Source organism: Sapajus apella, unplaced genomic scaffold, assembly GCF_009761245.1.
Source record: "Sapajus apella isolate SASKATOON/1434 unplaced genomic scaffold, GSC_monkey_1.0 scaffold13, whole genome shotgun sequence".
In the NCBI taxonomy this organism is placed as follows: Eukaryota; Metazoa; Chordata; class Mammalia; order Primates; family Cebidae; genus Sapajus; species Sapajus apella.
In genome coordinates, this window is record NW_022436953.1 from 15839837 (window position 1) to 15861001 (window position 21165).

At 34.4% G+C, this 21165-nt stretch overlaps 1 protein-coding gene across 8 annotated transcripts in view; it reads left to right on the top strand.

Annotated features, from left to right (window-relative positions):
• Window positions 1–21165, top strand: part of VTI1A (vesicle transport through interaction with t-SNAREs 1A) — a 374621-nt gene that overhangs the window by 66021 nt on the left and 287435 nt on the right. For 6 of the 8 annotated variants that reach the window (XM_032281118.1, XM_032281113.1, XM_032281119.1 and 3 more), the window contains exons 4-5: window positions 10586–10663; window positions 16925–16945. In XM_032281118.1, the coding sequence (XP_032137009.1) occupies window positions 10586–10663; window positions 16925–16945 (99 nt within the window). The remainder of the gene's footprint in view (window positions 1–10585; window positions 10664–16924; window positions 16946–21165) is intronic. The other 2 variants (XM_032281120.1, XM_032281116.1) reach the window with 1 other exon arrangement.

Consider the following 21165-nt stretch of genomic DNA (forward strand, 5'->3'; position numbering starts at 1 on the left):
AGTCTAACTGTAGTGAGGTGAATTTACTAGTTTTTGTTTGTTATTTATGGGTATCGAAGACATAGAGCCAGATTCAATTTAGGCCCAAGGAGAGTTATGATCTCACTTCTCAAATTGACTGTTTCATGGGCAGAGATACTACCTGCATTCCTGGAGGGACCATAGGTCAGAGAACAGATTCAAAATGCAACACAGTGCCACCTTCATCTAGCCACTGAATTTTGATTTGGAACTTTATTAGGCAGCCTTATTCTCCTCAGATAACAATTAACTCCTGTTTGTTCTTGGCTTTTTTTTTTTTTTTCCGTATGTTTCTTAGTATTAGGCTTACTATGCGCTTGATTTTTATTAGACTACTGCCAGAAAAAACTATACAGATTAGTTCAAGAACATTTTTCTTTCTGTAGCACCCACATGCAAGATGGGCGATCTATAGTAATTCTTATTCATTTGAAATACAGCCATTTGTTCCTGTCACTAGAGGATAGGATTGTTGTTCTAAATTGCTGGGTTTTGTTTTTGCTGGCATGTTCCCCAATACAAATTGAATGGCTGACAAAAATCTATTTGTATGACAGTTCAATCTAGATAAGTGCCCTCTGTTGCCTAACAGGACAATTTGGGGTCTCAGAGATAAAAGCAAACGGAATGCCAGGCTTGTAGCAGACCTTCTTGTGCAGATAACGGAGGTAATCCATATTCCTCAGGTCCACAAATCAGACAGACAAAGAAGAAATATGCATGCACATCATCTTGTTTGAAATGGTGGTCTTTTAGCTTCTACATAATAAAAAATGGGACTATCTAACTCATGAGAACAATAAAACAGCTGATATGAGATATGCCTATATTTGAAATTAAAGAGAAATGTAGTATTGACTTATAAAGTTGCAGAATGGTCTATTGCTTACCATTTCCTCATAGTATATTGGCTTTTGTTGAATGTGTTTGCTTTCTATTTTAATACTAATAGTGAAATAAGTTATATTTTTAGACAATTATTCATTTATAGCTTTGATATTCTGCTAGAGAAGGTACCTCCTTTTCTGCCCAAAATGAGGAGCTAAGACTTTGTACCTATTGGCTTATCTCTGCCAAAAACATGTCAGTCTTTCCATCCAAATATCTCCCAAATATAGTTCATATATAAAAATAGGGGTGAAATATGTGTTAATAACAGTTACAAAGAAAGAATGGGGGCTAATGCATAAGGTAACAAACATTCTGGAAATAGGGTCAATGGCCCCAGTTGTAGATATTCTGAAAAATAATGGTTTAATTGATAGGGCCTGCTGATTGATTTGGATTTGTGTAATGAAGGAGAGAGTGGGATAGTTTTTAGGTTTTCATCTAAGGACACCATGTGCATGGTGATACCATCCATCATTAGGGAAAACAGGAGGTGGAGCAGTAGGTAGAAGAAAGATAGTATTCTACTTTGTCTATGTTAAGTCTGAGATGCCTTTAGATTATTTAAGGTGCTCAATAGGAATTGGATTTGTAGTAGAATATACAGAAAACATGTTTGCCAGCTCCTAGGTGATAGTTTGAACAATAGGTATAAATGAAATCATTCAGATGAGTGAGAAGAGGGCTAAGAATGGAGATCTAGGGGAACACCAGCATTTATGGGCAGAGCATGAGCGAAGTTACAATGAAGGAGACTGAGAAAGAGAAGCACAATTTCTCCAAGGATAGGAGGAATTCAAAGGGACCGTGGTGCTGAATCTGCTAAGGAGAAAGTAGGCAGCAATGTCAGGTACTATCAAGAGGTCGGACCATAAAGGGACTACAAAGAGGCCATTGTGGCTAAAACTGGCACAATCTGAGCAACAAAATAAATGAAGTAGTACTGGATGATAACCCAAAATGTGAAATAAATAGCCATGGTGCCATACTGATATAAATAGGTGATTGACTAATGATTCAATAGACAAATCTCTTGTGCAATAGAATGCCAAATAATTTATGTAGATACTCTGCCCTCAAGGGGGTGGAGCAGAATTCCCAACTCCTTACCTGTGAGCTATGCATAGTGAGCTATGCAACATGAAAAGAGGAAAAGGATAACTTTACAGTGGATAAACCTGATAAACACGACCTCAGCCAAGTGATCAAGGCCAGCATCAACAGTGATGAGTCATGCAGATCGTATGTAGCTTCGATATGATGTGATCAAAGTGGCATTTTACTTCTGTGATCAGCCTTTGGAAAATATATGACTCCAATCTAGTCATGAGAAAAATATCAGGCAAATCCTAACTGAGGGACATTTTACAAAATACCTGAGCAGCACTCCTCAAAACTGTCAAGGTAATCAAAAACAAGTAAGTCTAAGAAACCATCACAGCCAAGAGAAATGACTGAAACATGAATAAATGGAGTTAGTGCACGTAAAATGGTCTTTTAACCCTTTTATGCCAGAGGTTGCAAATTTTTTTTGGAACATTCAGACGTTGGCAGTGACCTTGAGCAGTAGGATATAAATAACTCCCACAAGCTTAGTGTTCCAATAATGGAACAATAGGCATAAGTGGGTTAAGAAGCTTGGCCGTGAAGGGAAGCATAAAGAGAGGTTGGGCATTTTGCGGGGAGAGTAATGTAGAATGAAATAACTGCCAGGTGCCGTGGCTCATACTTGTAATCCCAGCACGTTGGGAGCAGAGTTGGGAGGATTGCTTGAGCCCAAGGAGTTCAAGACCAGCCTGGGCAACATGGTGAGATCTCATCTCTATCTGAAAAAAAAAAAAAAAGATGTAACTTTTTAAAATGTGTAAAGCTGTGATACACTTAAAAGTGAACCATAGGTAGGTTATTATTGCTTTGTGGTGCAGCCTTTGAAGATTAATCTTGAAACATATCTAAATAACATCCATAGGTGTGGTTGTGAGTCACCCTCTAAGATCAGATGCTTTATTCTATCAAATAAAACAGTTTAAGCATTTATCACTCTTGAACTCTCGATTGGTGTCCAATATTCTAGCTGTTGATAACAATATATAAAGGTTTGTTTGTTTTTAGAGAAGGGTGACCAGAAACAAAACCTTTCGACGAATTAACCCTGTAGCTGATGAACTAGGTGAATCGTGAATCCAACCTTGGCTTTGGAGAATGATGGTAGGATGACTCCAGCCTGTAGTGGCAGTGTAATAAAGTGAAAAGAACACTGGCATTGAGGAATGGTCTCTGTCTTTGTTCTGTCTCATCTTTCCTAGCTTTATGGCCTTGGATAGATCATTCATCTGGCTTAGAACCCTTTGTCTCTAAATTTGTAGCCTGATCTAGATGGAGCCTCAGTTAGTGTCAGTTACAGAGAATCCTCAGGATAACTTGGATATCAAGATGACTTGAAACTGTGACTATGGACAGATTTTTAATGAATGACCCCTTTTCTTCCCAATGCTAGGCAGATGCATAGAGAAACTAGCATTATACGAATTAAGTGTATACACTTACATACTTTGTTGCAGTAGTTTATTTTAAAATACATATGAAGCATCTATTGCAAAACATTTATTTATTAGAGTAACATTTTCCAGTGGGGGGTATAGTGTAGTTATAAATCATTAACAAACAAAATAATAAATATTTTGATATTTTGATTATTTCAAGTAGAGTCTATGGAGTTATTTTATTTTACATATCAAAAGACTTTAAAGGATTAGATTTCCTCCACTGCATACTTACACTATTCCAGTTGCTGACAGCAACATGTGGGCATTCTATCATGAGCTGATTTTCTTAATGAAGTAATTTAATTGTTGATTGACAAGCTAGCATGATTTAAGACACAGCCACACCATATTCAATAGCAGTGTCAAAAGTCATAAACTGCAAGCATATGCAAGCCAGTGGGGCCATGATACTAACTTACATTGCCTTTTGAAACATTAATGCTAAATTTAAATTACAGGCAAAAGTTTAGAAATGCTGGAAGAGGAAATGAAGAAGTACAGTTACATAATTTCTGGGCTCTCTGTTTTGCAAATCATTAAATGATATAGCAGCAATATGGTCAGAGTTCCTAGTATAAATAAAAGCCTATCCTAGCATTGTAAACGTAGTTATTATTCCATATGGATTGCAAATGAGTTTGTTAGTCTCTAAATTGTGTGTGTGTGTGTGTGTGTGTGTGTGTGTATGTATGAAACCTCATGATATGCATATAAATATTCACATATGATATTATAGCTAAATATTAAAAAGTAATTAAGTGGAAATGTGGTATAATTTATCTTATTGTTTATAGCCCAAACATAAATATCCATTTTAAACATGGAAAATGTGTTTGAAAGTATAAGCAAAAATAGAGTGATTATGATAAAAAGACAAAAATTTTCAAAACAAATTTTTTTTTTTCTGGTGTTGCATACTAAAGAACAATGCATTGTTTCCGCATTCTCATGGTAACCTACTTTCCCACCTCTGTTGGTTGCCTTGCAGCAGGATGTGTGAGTATTTTTTCTCTGTTGGCTTGCATATGGTCCACTGGCCATGAGTTTATGATAGACAGAAAGTGTACTTCCCCTTTATTAATGCTACAGTATTGGTGACATGTGGTATGTGCACCTTCCAGTGAATGAGCTTGACCTTTAACTCTAAACAGTCCCTTGAGCAAGAGCCAGCCATGTTTAGAGGCATGACTACATAGAAGAAACAGATTGGAACTTACTTTCTCTGATAGCATTAAAGAAACATGGTAACATTTTTTACTGTTGGAAGCCATCCAAAAATTGCAGCACCATAAAATAAGGAATTGGGCAAAACAGTATGGTGAAATTACAGAGTCTAAATAATACAGATTTTGAAAGCCATTTTTGGTATGTATTGGTAAATGATTTTTTTAAGAAGGATGCGTAATTTATACTCTCAGCCATGTATGCCTACTAGTTTTATTGCATCCTTTCCAGTATTATCTACTAATATTTAGTTGAACATGCTCTGAAAGTTATCATATACAAGGTGTTAGGATAGGTTTCCCTTTGTTTACAATATTTAAATCTTCACAACAGCCCCAGGAAGTAATTTCTATACCATTATTTTAGAGATGAGGAAACTGATGCTCAGAAAACTTAATTCGACCAAGATCACATACTGAAATGATATCTCTGTTCTTTTCATTAAGTACCCTGTGCTTTTTCATCCATCCTAATAATGTTCCGGGGATCAAACATTTATCTAACAGTTTACTTTACCTTTCTGTAAGCTATGTAGTATGATACATGTTTTAACCTTAAATTGCTTTTTGCTAGAAATTAATATAGTATGGAGAACACTGGGATAAACAAAAATTCATAAATTCCATTTTAGTTTTTCTGGAATATATAAGCTTTCTGTCCTGGATTGATGAGCCTTTTTGAGTCCTGGTGCAGGGGTGGTGTGTCGCTGAAAAGCTGAAATTGTCCATGAGAAATAGAAGTGAGGCTAAAAATGGAATACTTGGTGCCAAAGATAGATGCATTTTAGAAAATGCCATCTGGGAATAACAGAAGTATGATATTATTTAATTAGAACCAGATAAAATTAGGTAAGAAATGAATGCCAGCAATTATATGACTAACTAATCAATATAATTTCATGGTATTCTGTAGATATCCCAAAGTGTTAATTATAACAGGAGCAGTTAAATTCTTTGGAGCAATTAAATTCTTTGGCTATGAAAGCATAATGGTTTTTAATAGATGTATCACCTGGTAACCTTGGGCATTATTAAATATATGGAGACTGAAAGACATGGTAGAAGCAATGGAAAAGTCTGGCCAGACTGAGTAATTTGTTTTAGACCTATGGAGAAATCTATTAACCATTTATTCTATAGACCCATTTGATTAGGAAGTAGGACAAGCTGTTCTTTCATTACGTACCAAAACCATACTGCACTCTGTATCAATTATTTGGCTGTCTGCAGCACATAGATTAGAATAAAGGGCTTGCTTAGTGTTTGCGAATGTCTCGGATTGCTGATTAGTAATTAAAGTGCTGAATGAAGAAAATTAGGCCAAAATCGAATGAGAATGAGAACGTCTTAATTCTGTGATACAGATGTTAGAAACAGATTGTCTTCAGCAGCCCATTCAATGTGGTGACATTCTACATAGCCATCGAGTATTTGCATCCCATGTAAAACTCAAGTCAAATGCCTTTGAGATGGTTTCCTCTCCTATGCCTTGTGATGTAGCTGTATGGGTATTAATTTAGTGAAATATCCTGTCTGCCAGGTGTGGGAACTAGCTGATTTTATTGTAATACCAGATCATTACTTAATTCATATGCAACAGAGTACGGCACATGGAAAGCATTATAAATCTATTTACAATGTGGCTGGTCTGATGATAACATTGTATTAAATTCCCAGGTGAGGCAATTTAAGCAATTGCTTTGCCATGTGCACGCCATGGAAATTAAATTCTCATATACGCTTTAGTAATAAACCAACTTCATTGTTATGCTTTTGCTAGTTCTGGGCTGTAGAATCCTCATTCTGGTTACATATACTCTATTTCACATGTAGAATACAGGAGGCGGTACCACTGATCACAGTTTTTAATTAGTTTAAGCTAAGTTAATTCGTTTTGTTTCTAATTTAGCGGTGCCTGTCCAGGAACACATTCAGTTCAGTTGGGAAATGTCAAGGCTTGGGTCAAGTAGAAAGATTATTTCAAGCCAAATTTCCAGACAGAACTGAGCAAGTGTATCTGTTTGAACTTGGCTTTAAGAAAATCAGCCAATCAGTATGCAAAAGACCTGTTCATGTACCAAGTGAAAGTTGAAAATTGCTTTGAATCTGAAATTCTCGCATTCATAACTCACTTGTGTCATCAGTTTCAAATAGCCATTGAAACTCGTGCATCTAACTTGTTAGAGGTAACAATCAGTTGTTTATTTGTCATATTTTTTCTGTAGCTCATATATGGTCTGTAGATTTTCTTTCTAACCATCTAGTCCACCAAAGGGTATAAGTTAAGAGTAGGCTTTACACAAGCACAATTAAAAGTGTGGAGTACGCTTGCATTTAACTCTGCATATGTGTGTGGGGTGTGTGTGTGTGTGTGTGTGTGTGTGTGTGTGTGGCAAATATTGCCAGCCGAAGCTTTTCCAGTCTTATGGTACAGACCAGAAATTGCAGTAGATTACAAACTGCATAGAGCTTCTGTCTTCTCCAGAAGCCACATATAAAGCACCAGTAGACAGTGGTAACTGACAACTAAGACTAAAAATGTTGACAATTTCTTGATTTGCCTGGTTAGCTTATGTATAGAAGTCATTAACTATTTATAAAATGCATTATGAATTGGGTTCCTTCAAACTGTAGCTGAATGTGTGACATTTCCAGCTCAAATTCTCATGTTTGCATTTGGCTAAAGTACAAATTTTATACTGTTGATAATAAAGTAAAAATATTTTAGTAAAATTTATCGAGATACAGTAAATGCTTCAGTTTCATTAACTTTGAATCTTCCAAATTAAATTATTGTGTAGGTACTTGGTAATGTGGCATGAGATTTTTAAAGTAATTCCATAAAAGATAACATAATTTATTGATGTTTTAGAGGAAAATGATCCATAAAATAAGCAGTTTGTCATTCAAAGGACTTTGCCCCTTTTTTGGTATTCAGTTAGTTTAGTGATGATCTTGCGGTGTACATTATGGTTGGTCACTTAAAATTTCAAGTTGTGAAAAATTCTAAGAAAATACGCATGTTGGGCATCTAAATATAATTCTTAGTTTTTTTTTTTTTTTAAGTCTTGGTTTGTTTTATTTTTGGAAAATGAAACACATGTAAAGAGTTCAGTTTTCAGTATTGTTGTGTCATGTTTGTGAGGAACTATTTCTGATATTTGAAATGAGTTGTCTTTTCATTCCATAAGAAAAGTGAGTCCCGTCAGAGAACACTTTGTTAAACTCAGCATATCATTTGCTTAATTATATCCAGAAAGCCATCCAAACAACGAGTTTTCACCATCCCAGTGGTAAAGAATGACATTTATAGGGACCACCCTTCAGCCTTGGTTCTCTGTTGCTGAGCATGTACCCTCTTAATTGCTGGTTTTTAAAAGCAGTGGATTCTAACCAAAACAAGATTAAATATGTAGGGATACACATTTATAATTTTCTCCTTTTGAAGTATAGTCAATCAAAATAAGAATATAATGTAATTGAACAATCTATGCCAATTTGTTGGTATTTTGGTGAAAAAAGGGAAAAACAAAAACAATCTCCATATGATACTCTTGCATACTGTGGAATGTTTTAGTCCCCCATAGTGATGAAATGAATAATTAAAAAGGCAGCTCTGATACCACAGCCTGTTTAAGGGTTCTCATTTCCTTTAATGCTGTAAAATACTTTTGCTTAGCTAGTTTGAAACTACTGTAGTGGGACTTCCAAATGAGCAAAAGAAAGCTTTGGCTTGATCTAAATATTGTATTAAAGCCATGAAGTGGACTGCCCTAATAATTTAGCATTTTTAAATGCAATTCGGTATGAAGTCAATAGAAATAGCTAATTAATAATGGCTTCAGTAAATACAATAAGAGAAGCAGGCTTAATATATGCTGCTTGTGATGGTAAAAAGTCTGGCCTGTTCACAAATGACTGAGTTGGGTCACTACTGAATTGTCAAGAGATCTGGTATCGGTATCTTTACCGACCTCATGCTAAGGACTTGACTTCTTTACTCTGTCCTCCTCCCTGCAACGTTGTTGGTTTTATTTATCTACTTATAGAGTTATTGCATTAGCCAAGGTAAAAGATATGCATTTGTGGCAGGAAAATGGGGTTTGGAGTGGAGACTCAGTGCAGGGAGTGGATGCCGCTGTCTCCTTAATATCAAAACATTTTGCAATTCTTGTGCTTTTATCCTGGGTCACTCTAAAGGTAATAGAATGAAGAGAAAATTTTGTATAGTAGAATGAGCACTTACTTAGCTGTGAGTCAGGACCCCAGTGTTCCAGTGTCAGTTTAACCAGTGCTACCTTTAGGATTCCATGAAACTGATTTTTTTTTTTTTTTTTTTTTTTCCACTAAAAAGCCAACGAGTCTCCAGATTTATTTATTTTTATTTCTACTCCATTCAGGCTTTTTCAACTGGATTCTGCCAGAGACTTACACCTTGCCTTCAACTATATGTAATGAACTAAATTTTTTCTTATGTACCATCCTTGGGAGAATTGATAAAATGGTCACTGAAATAAGTTCTGTGTTTTGTGGTTAAGATAAGGAACCCCAATTGGGAAAAGTTGTAACTTCAAAATGATTTAAAGTCTATTGGTTGTTCTTGTCTAAGGTTCTTTTATATTTGAATATAATATGTTTGATGTTTAAGGTATTATGATCTCTATGTAGTCAAGCAGCGTTGCTAATTCACTAGTTTAAAATCTAATTTAAAAATCATATTGTTGACATCTGTTCCTAAATTATGGATAGTCCTTTTAAACTATAATACTTTTTCAGATTACAGTTGAATAGGTACGAAATTGTAAGTACCAAATTGTAGACCCCAAGTGAGGACGAGATTACGGTTTTCCAGCTGCCATTTTTTAATGGAGTTGTTTTCTTAGTGAAGTCTGAAGCAGAAAAGACAACAAAGTAACTTGCAAACCTGAATTTAGACCTGAAATAGTGATACTGAAGTGGAATCCGAGGACCACACTTTAGCTTCACAACCAATTTTCAATCTTTTAGCTTTTCCAAGTGTGTATACATTTAGATAATTTATGAATTGCTTGCAGACATGTCCCCCTGACTTTATGGAGAAGGGTACATTTCTTGTAAAACACATTTTTTCAGTGTGTTAAACACTGACTCATAGCCCACTTGTCTTTATTTACTGGGACTGTGAAAAGTTGACTTATAACCTACTTGACTTTATTTACTGTGACTGGGAAATATAGTTTCTTTTACCAGACATACACATGCACGCATGCATGCACACACACTTTCATTACTTTTCCTTAGGCCATTATTTATAGAAAACTAGGAGACATTTAAATTATTGTTTGTACGGGGGATGGGCTTTTAGATTCCCTTTCTTTCTGGTTTAGTAACATTACAATAATGAAAGAAATGTAGATGTGCTATTTTAGGCATTGCAGAGTATAGTTGGAGATATAATTATTAACCTAGTATTAGAGACTTTTAAAGACCTAAATTGAAAGCTTTGTAATGTCCATTTCCTGCCACAATTAAAAAAAAAAAAAAAAAAAAAACATACTCCTGTCTTAAGTACAATACAATCTAGTGAGTTTTACAGACATACAGTTATATAGCTGTATTTCTTTCAGCTTAGTCGTCTTATTTGAATGGTGAAGTATGAAAATAACATACAAGTTTGGATCCGTTTATGAATATTAACGAAATACTTACACCATGCAGTTGTCTTTCATTATTGGCATTTTTAAAACTAATTTACATGAAACTTCTCAAGTTCAGGAACTTTACACAACTTTGCTGTGCAGATTGTAGCCAATAGGTTTCCATTAGGGGGCTCTCGAGGTTTGAGATGGGCCTTGATACCAATAAAGCTTCGAAGCCTTTACTTTCTAACGTTCCTCTCACTCTCTCCCTTTTTGTTTTGTTTTATAGAAAAGGTCACGGATCGCCTACAGTGACGAAGTACGGAATGAGCTCCTGGGGGATGATGGGAATTCCTCAGAGAACCAGGTAGAATGCTAATCAGGAAGGCCCGGTGGGTGGCTGGAGGGTGAAGGAGGTCACTGGCGCACTGGGCTCTCAAGCTGCTCCTTAGCAGTATTAGCAGCAACTCATGTGGAAGCGATACTGTTTAATGCAAAGCTGGAGTCTTAATCAACTTCAAAATGTTTCTTAGAGATCTTACATTTAACCCTTTACCTTGTGATCACTGTCTGCTATCTTTTAAAAAAATCTTTCATTCTCTTTTCTTTATTATTTAGTACTTAAGGAATAACTTGAAACACACCGTTTGCAGACAAAGCCAAGGTCTTCACCTCAAACACATGTAAAAGGAATAAAAAAGTACATAATACAGCTTTGATAATAATGCAGTATAATTAAGTCAACACTTGCAGCAAAACAAATGAAAGTGAGCTTTCAAAATTCAACAGGGCAGCCCAATCTCCTATTGTGTGGCTTCTTAAAAATACATTCACCAAAATGCAAATCGTAAGCACCAGTGTGGAACTTGGATACCCATATAGAGGACCTGCGTCTGTCCATATTAGTCATAATAATAATAATATTATAATAATAGGATAAGCCTTTTTGCAGTTTAAGATCTGCATAGGCCAAAAATAAGATACAATTTCTTCTTAAAAGGGCTTTACAACTTGGCTGTCAGTTCTCATTGGATCATACAGCAGTGTCATGAGTCTAATTAATGTCCTGCCTCTTTCTTTGAATGAACACTGCAGACTTCATTAATTTGTGTAGATACTATATACAACTCTAAGAAAAGGTTTTAAGAATCTTGGTGTAGAGATGACTTTTAAAATCTCTCAAAAATTCTAATGACAGATTTTCTTTTAAAGAAAATATGTGATAGGGACCTTCAGAAGCAATACCTGAACATGGTTACCAATGCCACTTTGGCAAGAATTGTAAAAGTCTACTCTGTCTAAATGAAAATGAACATAAATCAGTCACTGGGTAAACCAAAATTGTAATAGGATAGTGAAACATCATATATTGATATATATTATGAAAATTGCATAATTGTATTTACCATCTCAAATAGATGATATTGTAGGTCTATCTATGCTAATGGTATTGCTATCTATTATACTATAAACTATAACCGGGATGTGGTCTGTGCGATTAAGGGCACTACCCACCCCCAAAAAAGACAGAAGAATGACTGAGCTGATTATGTTTGTTTTTGGAAAGATCTTACCTCCTCCACTATTTGGATGTTATCAGCTTGAGTTCAGACATGTGAACACGTTCAGATTTGACTTGGGATTTCAGCTTGAAATGTGAGAATAGCTAAAGGAAAAAAAAATAGCACATCAAACATAAAAGGGTGATGTGATAAAGGGGTTTTACTCATAATAGATTAAATAATGTGAGGATGAGAGAAAAAATATTTTCTTCCTTTTTTAAAGTGAAATTTATATTTCTCATACCTCTTGAATGAATGAATCATAATTTTATTTCCTATCTACTGCAAAAAAAAAAAAAAGCATTACCTTTTTTGCAAAAAACTGAATTGCGTAGTTCCCATGTCAGTTCTTTAAAAAGCTATAGATCTTTCCTTCATTTGAAACTACTGCCTAATGTAGAGGAAATAGAAAGGAAGGGGGTGTGCCTGTCTAACTCAGACTCCTTTATTGTAATGGATGTTGTAGTTCTTTGACAGGGATCCCTTTTTTTTTCAAACATGTTCACTTCTCTTAATGGACATTTTATATGCCTAAAACATCTGCCTTGCGTACATATAAGTATGATTTTTTTATGCCTAAAGAAAACTGTTCCACAAAAATAGATTGAGTTCATATTTTCTGAATTTTTCAAATTATATTCCTGTCACTTTCAAGTGATTATGCAGAGATCTCCCCTGGACTTGTATAAATCAAACTTACAAATTCTGAAAGTGCTTGGAGAACCTGAAGTTTAGTTGTAAGGAACTGTCACTTCAATAAATAGAGTATGATAAATTATAGGCATGAGAATATGTACTGTTAGATTATTACTTGTGTGAACTTTTCCATCTAAAATTTGAATGAGGTGTAAAAGTTCAAAGAGACCACACTTAACTTTTTGGATATTTGGTTACCAAATGTAGCAAAGTTTTCGTATCTTATGAAATCATTGCATTTTGTTTTGAGGCTCTTTGTCATAATATAGGAAAAAATCCCTCAAACTAAAACACATCCTTAACTAGGTATGGTCACTTGAGAATAACTTTTTTATCCCACATCAACATTCATTCAGAATATAGAATCAAAACAGAATCTCTTTCTGTAAAGAAAGAAAAGATTTTGACTCTGTATATTAATTTTTGTAGCTCAGTGGTTAGGAAGAGTTTTTTCTACAAATAAGTGTACTTTTAAGTTATTTGCTAATAAATTAATTTTCAGAACTTTTTGTTCATGGAATACTTACGATAAACTTTTAATATATGGATAAAACTTGGAGATAAAACGAGATTAAAAATAGCAATATTCATTTCATTGCCATTGGGATATATCTGTCAGTTTAAAAATATATATCGAAATAGGAAAATAAGGAATTAAGAGCAATGATTATAGAGATAAAATACTGGCTAGGAATTTTTAATGTAACATATACATCCTCCTTATAGTTGCTTCTTTGTGAAGATTCAACAATATGAATACAATAGCTATTATGTCTCATTCTGGTAATTTATAATGCGGTTTTTTAGGCATCTGAAACCTGACTGTTAATACATATAATTATAGTCTGCCAATTAACTATAAAGTATGTTAATTTACTCTTAGGTACATAAACATTTCTGCCATGATCAGAAATGTTAAAAATTCAGAAATGAAAATTTTTTCAAAAGCATTTTTAATGTCCCTCATACAATACACCTTGCATTTAATTCCAAATTAAATGCTTTGTATAAATTCATTTCTGATTCATATTCATTTCATTCAATCAAATATAGCTTATGCTTGATTTACAAAGAAGGGACAAGAAAATTACCTTCTTTGCACATTCGAGTACTGTTGGGCTATCAGCTTTCCAAGGACTATTGTCTTAAGCAATATCATTCTGTTCTTTGAAAATACCGTATTTACCATTCTATGCGGCAACATTTTATTTCTTTGAAAGAGTTGAGTTCTTGAATGTAGTGATGTTGTATTTAGAGTGGAAACATTAATAGTTCCTAACTTGATTGCATTTCATGAGAACCATTCTCATAAAAGGGAAAACACAACTTATAGAATAAAATCATAAAGCCTTTCATAGTGAAGTGTCATAATGGGCCAAGTAAACTGTTCCAAGCTCTGGTTTTGAACCCTAATACTCTGTTTCTGTATGCAGAATTATATTGATCAGTGACTTTGAATAAATCCTAAATAGAGAGTTCAAAATATAAAGAGTAGACTATTTCCAAATGTGTGAAAAGTTTTGTGGTAAAGCAATATTTAGCAGATAACGACTGCTTAATTTTTTAATACGAGGTTCTCTTAAGTTCTGATTTGGGCTTGCTGTGCATAAAGTGTGTCAAACTTCAGCTACAGACCAGGGGGTGAAGTCGGTCAATTTAATTCCCCAAGATCTAAAGAAGGTCGGTATCATTTCATATAGCCCTGGCAGAGCAGATCATTACCAGGCACAAATCTGTTCGTTACGTGCTGAGGGTTTATAGCAAAATAAATAGACTGTCATCATAAGTTCAGAAAATTGTGTGTTCGACCCACGATAATGTGTAAAGGGCGTTTAATAGAGTTCAGCATTTATTCGTTATCTGTATGCGGACAGAGACGGCAGTCGCGTTATCAGGTTTAAAAAAAAATTCGGTAGTTCTGGGGGTCACGTGACGCACCTCACACACACACAGGCGCGCGCGCATGAACCCTCACATGCTCTGCAGTGCAGTTTTGATTTTAGTCACAGCAGAAGGCTTAACCACAAGAGATTCCACTGGTTCAAACCAGCGTAAACCAGATTTTTTCAGCCCACAAAGGAACAGATTACCTCTTGTATCAAATTCTGCATTGGGGGAAAAAAAAATCTTTGTTTCAAAAAAGATGTTGATTATCATAACTCAACATGGTGGTATTGCACACTCTCATGTTGCCTATGGTGGAGCTGGTAACTCGGGAAAATACGAAATCACGATTTACAGTCTAGTCTAAGCATTGTTAATTTTCAAAAATAGACCATCTTTTGTTTACTTGAATGAATAACTCTCGGTCTAACCAAAAAAAAAAAAAAAAAAAAAGATAAAGATGAAAACCCTCCCATTACCTAGCTTAGCTACAAATCCGGTGTGGAGCTTGAATGCAGCCATGCAGCACAAACAAGATAGAACGTTTTTTGTTTGGAACCTATTGAAAAAACAAATGGGTAGCATTTTTAAACACTCATTGATTATGGCAGGGTGGCATGCCCCAAATGGTCTCTATTGCTGAAGAGTAGTTTTAAACCTTGGCCCTTTAAGTATCATAGTCGACCGAAGAATAGTGCCCCCAGAAAGAAAAGATAGCTGGCCGATCAATTCCCAGATCGTCTCTTTCTGAGAATTAATGTTTGCCTTTTTCTCCCATGATGTTGGGATAGCAAAGAGAAAGATTCCAATATATGATAGGCCAGGTATTTTAGTTTAAAATTTTGCTTCTCCTGGAGAAGAATGATAACTTTTAACGTGAAATGCAAGATGATGTACTTGTATGTAACTGGATGGTTGCTGAGAGAATGAGTGTGTTAATTAAAAATAAAAGACAACTTGTCTATTTTGAAACGATGATAATAAAAGTTTCATTTTCACTGAATGTACTGTGAGACATTGCATGTTAACTTCTGTACCCTTTTTATAAAGGATTCTTAACAGTTTTTTAAAATCTTATTCTTTGGTACTCAAAATATTTTTTTTAATAACAAATGAAATAACAGAATAAGCTGGAATGCACTCTGCCTTCCTTGAATTCAGGATAAAAACAGCATTAAGCATTGAGATATCCGGGCTATAGTAAACATGATACTTTTAGAGAGACTTATAGTGAGTGAGCAATTCATGGCATGTTTCTCCCAAAGCAATCGTTTAATTTATCGGCCTGCATATGTCAAGTGTTATAACAGATGTTACAGATATTTGGATGTTTAAAAATTATCAGTTGTAGACCTGAATTGCTGAGGATGCAAATTTCAAACCTAGAATGTGGTTTAGTCTGTTACAACATAGGTTTCCATTTTTAGTCATTGCAAAAACTGTGGTCGTCATCTCACTTACACAATATTTGTAGTTTAGAATAGTGTCAAATACACACACACGCAATGAGCTAGATATATGGTTATATAATTATTTTAGTTCCTGAAGAGTTAAGCAGCTTGTTTTGTCTGTTATATTTAAGGCAAATAGAAAAATGCTCTAAATAAAAGAATTCAAATGTTATCATAGGAGAATTTACTAACAAGTAAGGAGTGATTTTTATTTGAGTTTAGTGAAAACAGACTGCAGTATAAATGAAGTAAGAGCTCATTGCCATTTTACAATATGGAGAAAATTGAAAAATGAAGAAACCCTTCAAAAATTAAAATGAAAACATGCCACGTGATTGCAGTAGCCTCTTAAGCAAAACAAATACCTAGGAATTGACTCTTATATACACAAAAGTTCATAGGATAGTGAATTTTTGATACTATGTTCTAAATAAGTTTTATCTATCCTGGCATACTTTATTTTCTATTAAAATAACATTGCCTCCAAATGCAGTCTTATAACTAGAGTGGGTACAAGTATAACATTAACTAACGTAGTATAGTTTGTTGTTTAAAATACTTATTGGAACCAAAGCATGAGCTATTAATCATTTTCATTTGTAGGTAAAATCTGAAATCAGTTGTCAAGATTCCAAATAGAGAAACATCCTGAAAACTTGTATATACAAAACCTCTTCAATGGTACATTCTTAGAAGAGAGGAACAGTAAACTTGTTTTCTTTCTTTATAATATAGACTTCTATGAAGTCGTTCCCCTTTATTTCATGATGGTGTCTTAGATGTACTTTAAAAGAGAATTTCACACTATTCTCTTTGTTTAATGTGACAGTGTGAGAAAGTGATCTTTATTCGTTCAAAAAACTCTGCATGTAGTCTATGTTTAGGTTCTTTTAATGTGTTTGTCTGTGATTTTTAAATGCTAAACATGTAAACAGATAAATTGTCAATGTTAATTCTGTATCCTGTCACACAACTGATCTTTCTTTCCTGCCATTTCTTTCCTTTTTATCTTTTTTTTGTGCATTCATGTTGCAGTTGATAAAATTACGTGAAGAGGTGAGTACTTCCTAGCTTCTTTTTTTTTTTTTTTTCTAATTCTGCTTTTCCTTATAAAATTGAGTTTTTAAATCTGAAGTGGATCTTTGGATTTGTTTTTCCAGGTAAATCTATACATAGCAAAAAGTATTATTTATATTGTTCAGAATTTTTTTCTGCTGATCATCTTTTAAAACACAACTATATCCTAATCATGCTTATCTCAGGGATCTTTGTTCTTTGTTGGAACTGGGGCCAAGTTAATATTTTTAAGGCCAAAAAAAGAAAAAAAGGGAATAATAAAGGAATACCTTAAAACTGTACCTGAGTATAGTTTTATTGTAGGCTCTAATTTCAAGTTTATTTATGTAGTTTCTCAAAGAATCTAATATGATTTTTTTTTTCCTGACATTCTGGTTTACTTTACTGTAAACTGTTCTTAAATAAACTCCTTTCCCCCCACCCAAAATTATTAGGTTTAACATAAGACACCATGGATCTATTATCCTTTTGGGGAAACACACATGTGTTATAAATGCCCTGCTACTCTGTGTGCATAGATACCTAAGAATAGCCAATCTTTCGTCATTGTTAAACACTTTCCTTTTTGTAGGATACAGCACCCAAGTGAGTTCTCATTTTTCTGAGTTTGCTAGACTGTTTCATAATGCAACTCCAGGCTTTTTTTTTTTTTTTTTTTTTTGTGGCTCAGCAAATATTTACTGCAACGTATATAATTGTATCCCTGTATTAATGAGCGATGCTGAATAATTCTATTTTTAAAAAATTAGGTCAAACATATCAAATGTGCTTTGGTACTCTTTTTTAGAGAGTCATATTTTTTACTTAGTAAGGTTGGGTTTTATTTTTCTATTAACACATAATGGCCTATATTGCAATTTAAAAATTGTCTAATTGCTTATAGTTTAGAGTAGTATGAATTACTTTTGAGTTTAGTTTAACTGCATTGATTGAGAATTTTCTAGAATTTTTTTTGTTGGTATGTCATCATTCTCTAGGTGGTGTGGATGTTAACTTAGAAGCTTCTAGATAGTGGTTTTCAACAACTCTTTGAATATAAGATGCATTACTGATGTACTCTCTCAAAGAAAGTAATAATGATATATAAAATGAAGGGGGAAAATATACAAAAACACTCACCCTCCAATCTTTTTGTGTTTTTTGTCTTCCCTAAAGGGAGCAGTTATATATATGCTAAATGAATATAATCAGTTGCAGTTTTGATGTATAAGATTATTTTTGAGGTGAGGGATACATCAACATTATTTTTCTGCAAGATAGAGTATCTGCTTGTTATATTTGCATATGTTCATGTTTAGGTGAAGAATCTGAATTTTCAAATGTTAATGGAACTAACAGTTAACTTGAAAACATCTATACAAAGAAACTACGTGACGCCCTTGCCCCTGAATTTAAGCAATAAATATTATTTAGATATTAAATTGTGCCTTATTATAATCAACATTTTTGACAGGAGATTTATTTTTGTTAAGCCTAATTGTGTCAAATTAGAAATCTTAATTCTAAAAACTTGAAATATCATGTCTGCATTTCTTTTAAAATACGTTTTATTTTTGTCTGATAGCTGAATTCTTTTGTTGTGCCTGTAGCAGCAGTTTCATCAGTTATGGTTCTGGAATTCATGATTCCGAAACTGTAACCTGTAGTGGAATCATAATTGGAAGAATAGATTATTCAACTAATAAAATAATATACTCTGAAATATTCTTTTAATAGTCTTTGATATAGATCTAGCATTGATATTTGCAGACTAGATTACAGTGATGCTGCTGCATTGGTATATGGCTTGCTGAGAAGTGATTATTTCTCAGTTGGGATTCTAATAGTAATCATAGAGTGAATGTTACCCCATGTTTCTTAACTTGCGCCTATGCTAAGAAGACATGCTCCAAACTGTGTTTTGTTTTGCTTGAAAACAAAAGTATGCCCCGTCTCTTCCTTGTGATGCTCTTTTTGGGCCCGGTACTGGAAATGGGGCATGCTTCAAGGCAGGGTTGTAGTGCAGAGGGAGCTGGTCTGGTGTTGACTGTGCCGAGCTCCGTTTGAATCCTGCATCTCCAGCTCTCCACATTGCGCAGCTCCTCACACAAGTTGAGCTCTGTCTGAAGCTCCTGCACAGCTTCACTTACCTGCTTTGAAAAGGGCTGAGAAGAGGGTGAGAGAATGAGTTTGGGATGGAGTGTGGGGGCAAGTTGAAAGCATCAGCTGCTACTGTAGTGTATTTCCTTTCATTTACAGAGACCAGGGCAATGTACAACTAAGGGAACAATGTAAATAGCACAGCTGTTTCAAGAACTTGATTTTAGTTTGACTTAAGTGAAGAGGTTCCAAAATACAGACTGAAATCCTGCTGGAAAGCTGCTGGTAAACTGATAGTCCTCTTGTGTGCAGATTTACTCTGATAAAATTGAACTATCCTGAAGAAGAGTTACTTCCATTATTTAGTAATATACATACTTTTAAAGTTCTTTCAGAAATTTCATTGTCTGTTATAACCATGAAATCCTGCCAATTATTTTACATTTAAATGCCTTATTTCTTACAGTAAATATTATTATAAAAGTGGGTGTCCATTTCCAGTATCGATCTTTTTTTTTTTTTAATCTCTGATAACTAAATGTTTTCTTTTAATTTTAGGATTTCGTCCAATATGAAAATGAACCAAAAATCTTTGTTGTCTTATTCTGGATTAAAATTCAGATTTACTTTTGATTTCACAGGTCTGATTGATAACCTTTTTAGAGAATTACCAGTTTAAAGTTAACTCCTTTGTTAAGGTAGAAAACAATGTTCAGGGAAGGGAAGAGCAATCCTTACTCTCAGAACCTACGTAGAGGGAAACTTAGGGGTAAGAAAGCTATTTTTGACAAGCCTTAGTAAAGTGTTTAATTTTATTTAAAAATAGTCATCAATGCCAGACACATGGAGCTCCCCTTGCTCTTCTTTTTCTTAATTACAGCCTTCAGTGGTTTTGCTTTTTAATGATATAAGAAGCTTTTCTTCCTTCCTCCATTTTATTTATTTAGATTTTTTTTTTTTTTTTTTTTTTTTTTGCAGAGGGAGGAGACAATTTTTCTCTTAATTTCTCTGCTGTACATTGGACGACTCTATTAATTATTATAGGCTGTTGTTGCAGCTTCCTGACCTTCACATCAGGTCCTATCTCTCTGTTCTAAATGCATTGTTTTAATGATTCTACCCCCCCAACCCTTCCCCCCAAAAAAATTTCAAGGAAAGCTTTGATGTGGCTTTAGCTGCCTCCAACGTCTGGCCGCATCTCAGATGTGTCACCTATGCCGGGAGGGAATAAGGAAATCACGTTTTGAATGGTAATGATAACATACTAATCACTTCCTTTCTTTGAAGATGGAAGCGAGATATTCTGTCAGCATCCCTGGCTGCTAGAGCTTGGAGGCACTGGTCTAGGTGTATTAGCTTAAGTGTGCATGTCAATACAGCTTGCATCTCCAAGATCCATGGGGGCTCATTAGAGCAAGGTAGATCGTTTCGCTCGACAGCCACTCAGATAATATGTGTGGCACCTCCTTTTTTATTATTATTAGAAAGCATTTCTCCAATTTTAAATGACATCTGTCAACAACACAAAGTTGTAGGAGTTGTGGTTGTGTTTTTTCTTTCTTTTTGACCAGATACCAAAACTGATTTGAGACGGGAAGATACTAATACATGCAGATACATGTATGCATGTACACACACACACACACACATACACACACACACACTCACACACATACATTCATATATTTCTAAGTATCTAGACATACATACATCTATATACACATGCATCAGTTTTTATCCATTGATAGCCATGATTAGCTTATAAATCTATTTGGCAACCTGAATAGATCTAATGTGTGATCATTATGGTTAAAAACAACAACAACAACCATCTCAATGGAAAAAAGAAAGTTTAGAAGCTGAGGATTTTAAGAAAATTCTCTGATTTCCCCATCAGATAAATGTAAAAGAGATATATATATAATTACTATAAATTTAGTTCACAATCTAAAACACTGTGTGTTAAAATATCAACTTCAATCTACTCAGTGCCATATATTTAGGAAAAAATCCACAATTTTGTACATCTCTGTAAATGGGAAAACGTGTCTCTTTTTTCTTGGTGTTGCCTCCAGTCGTCTTAAAACTAGAAGTACTGTTTAGTATTCTGTCTTAGTAGC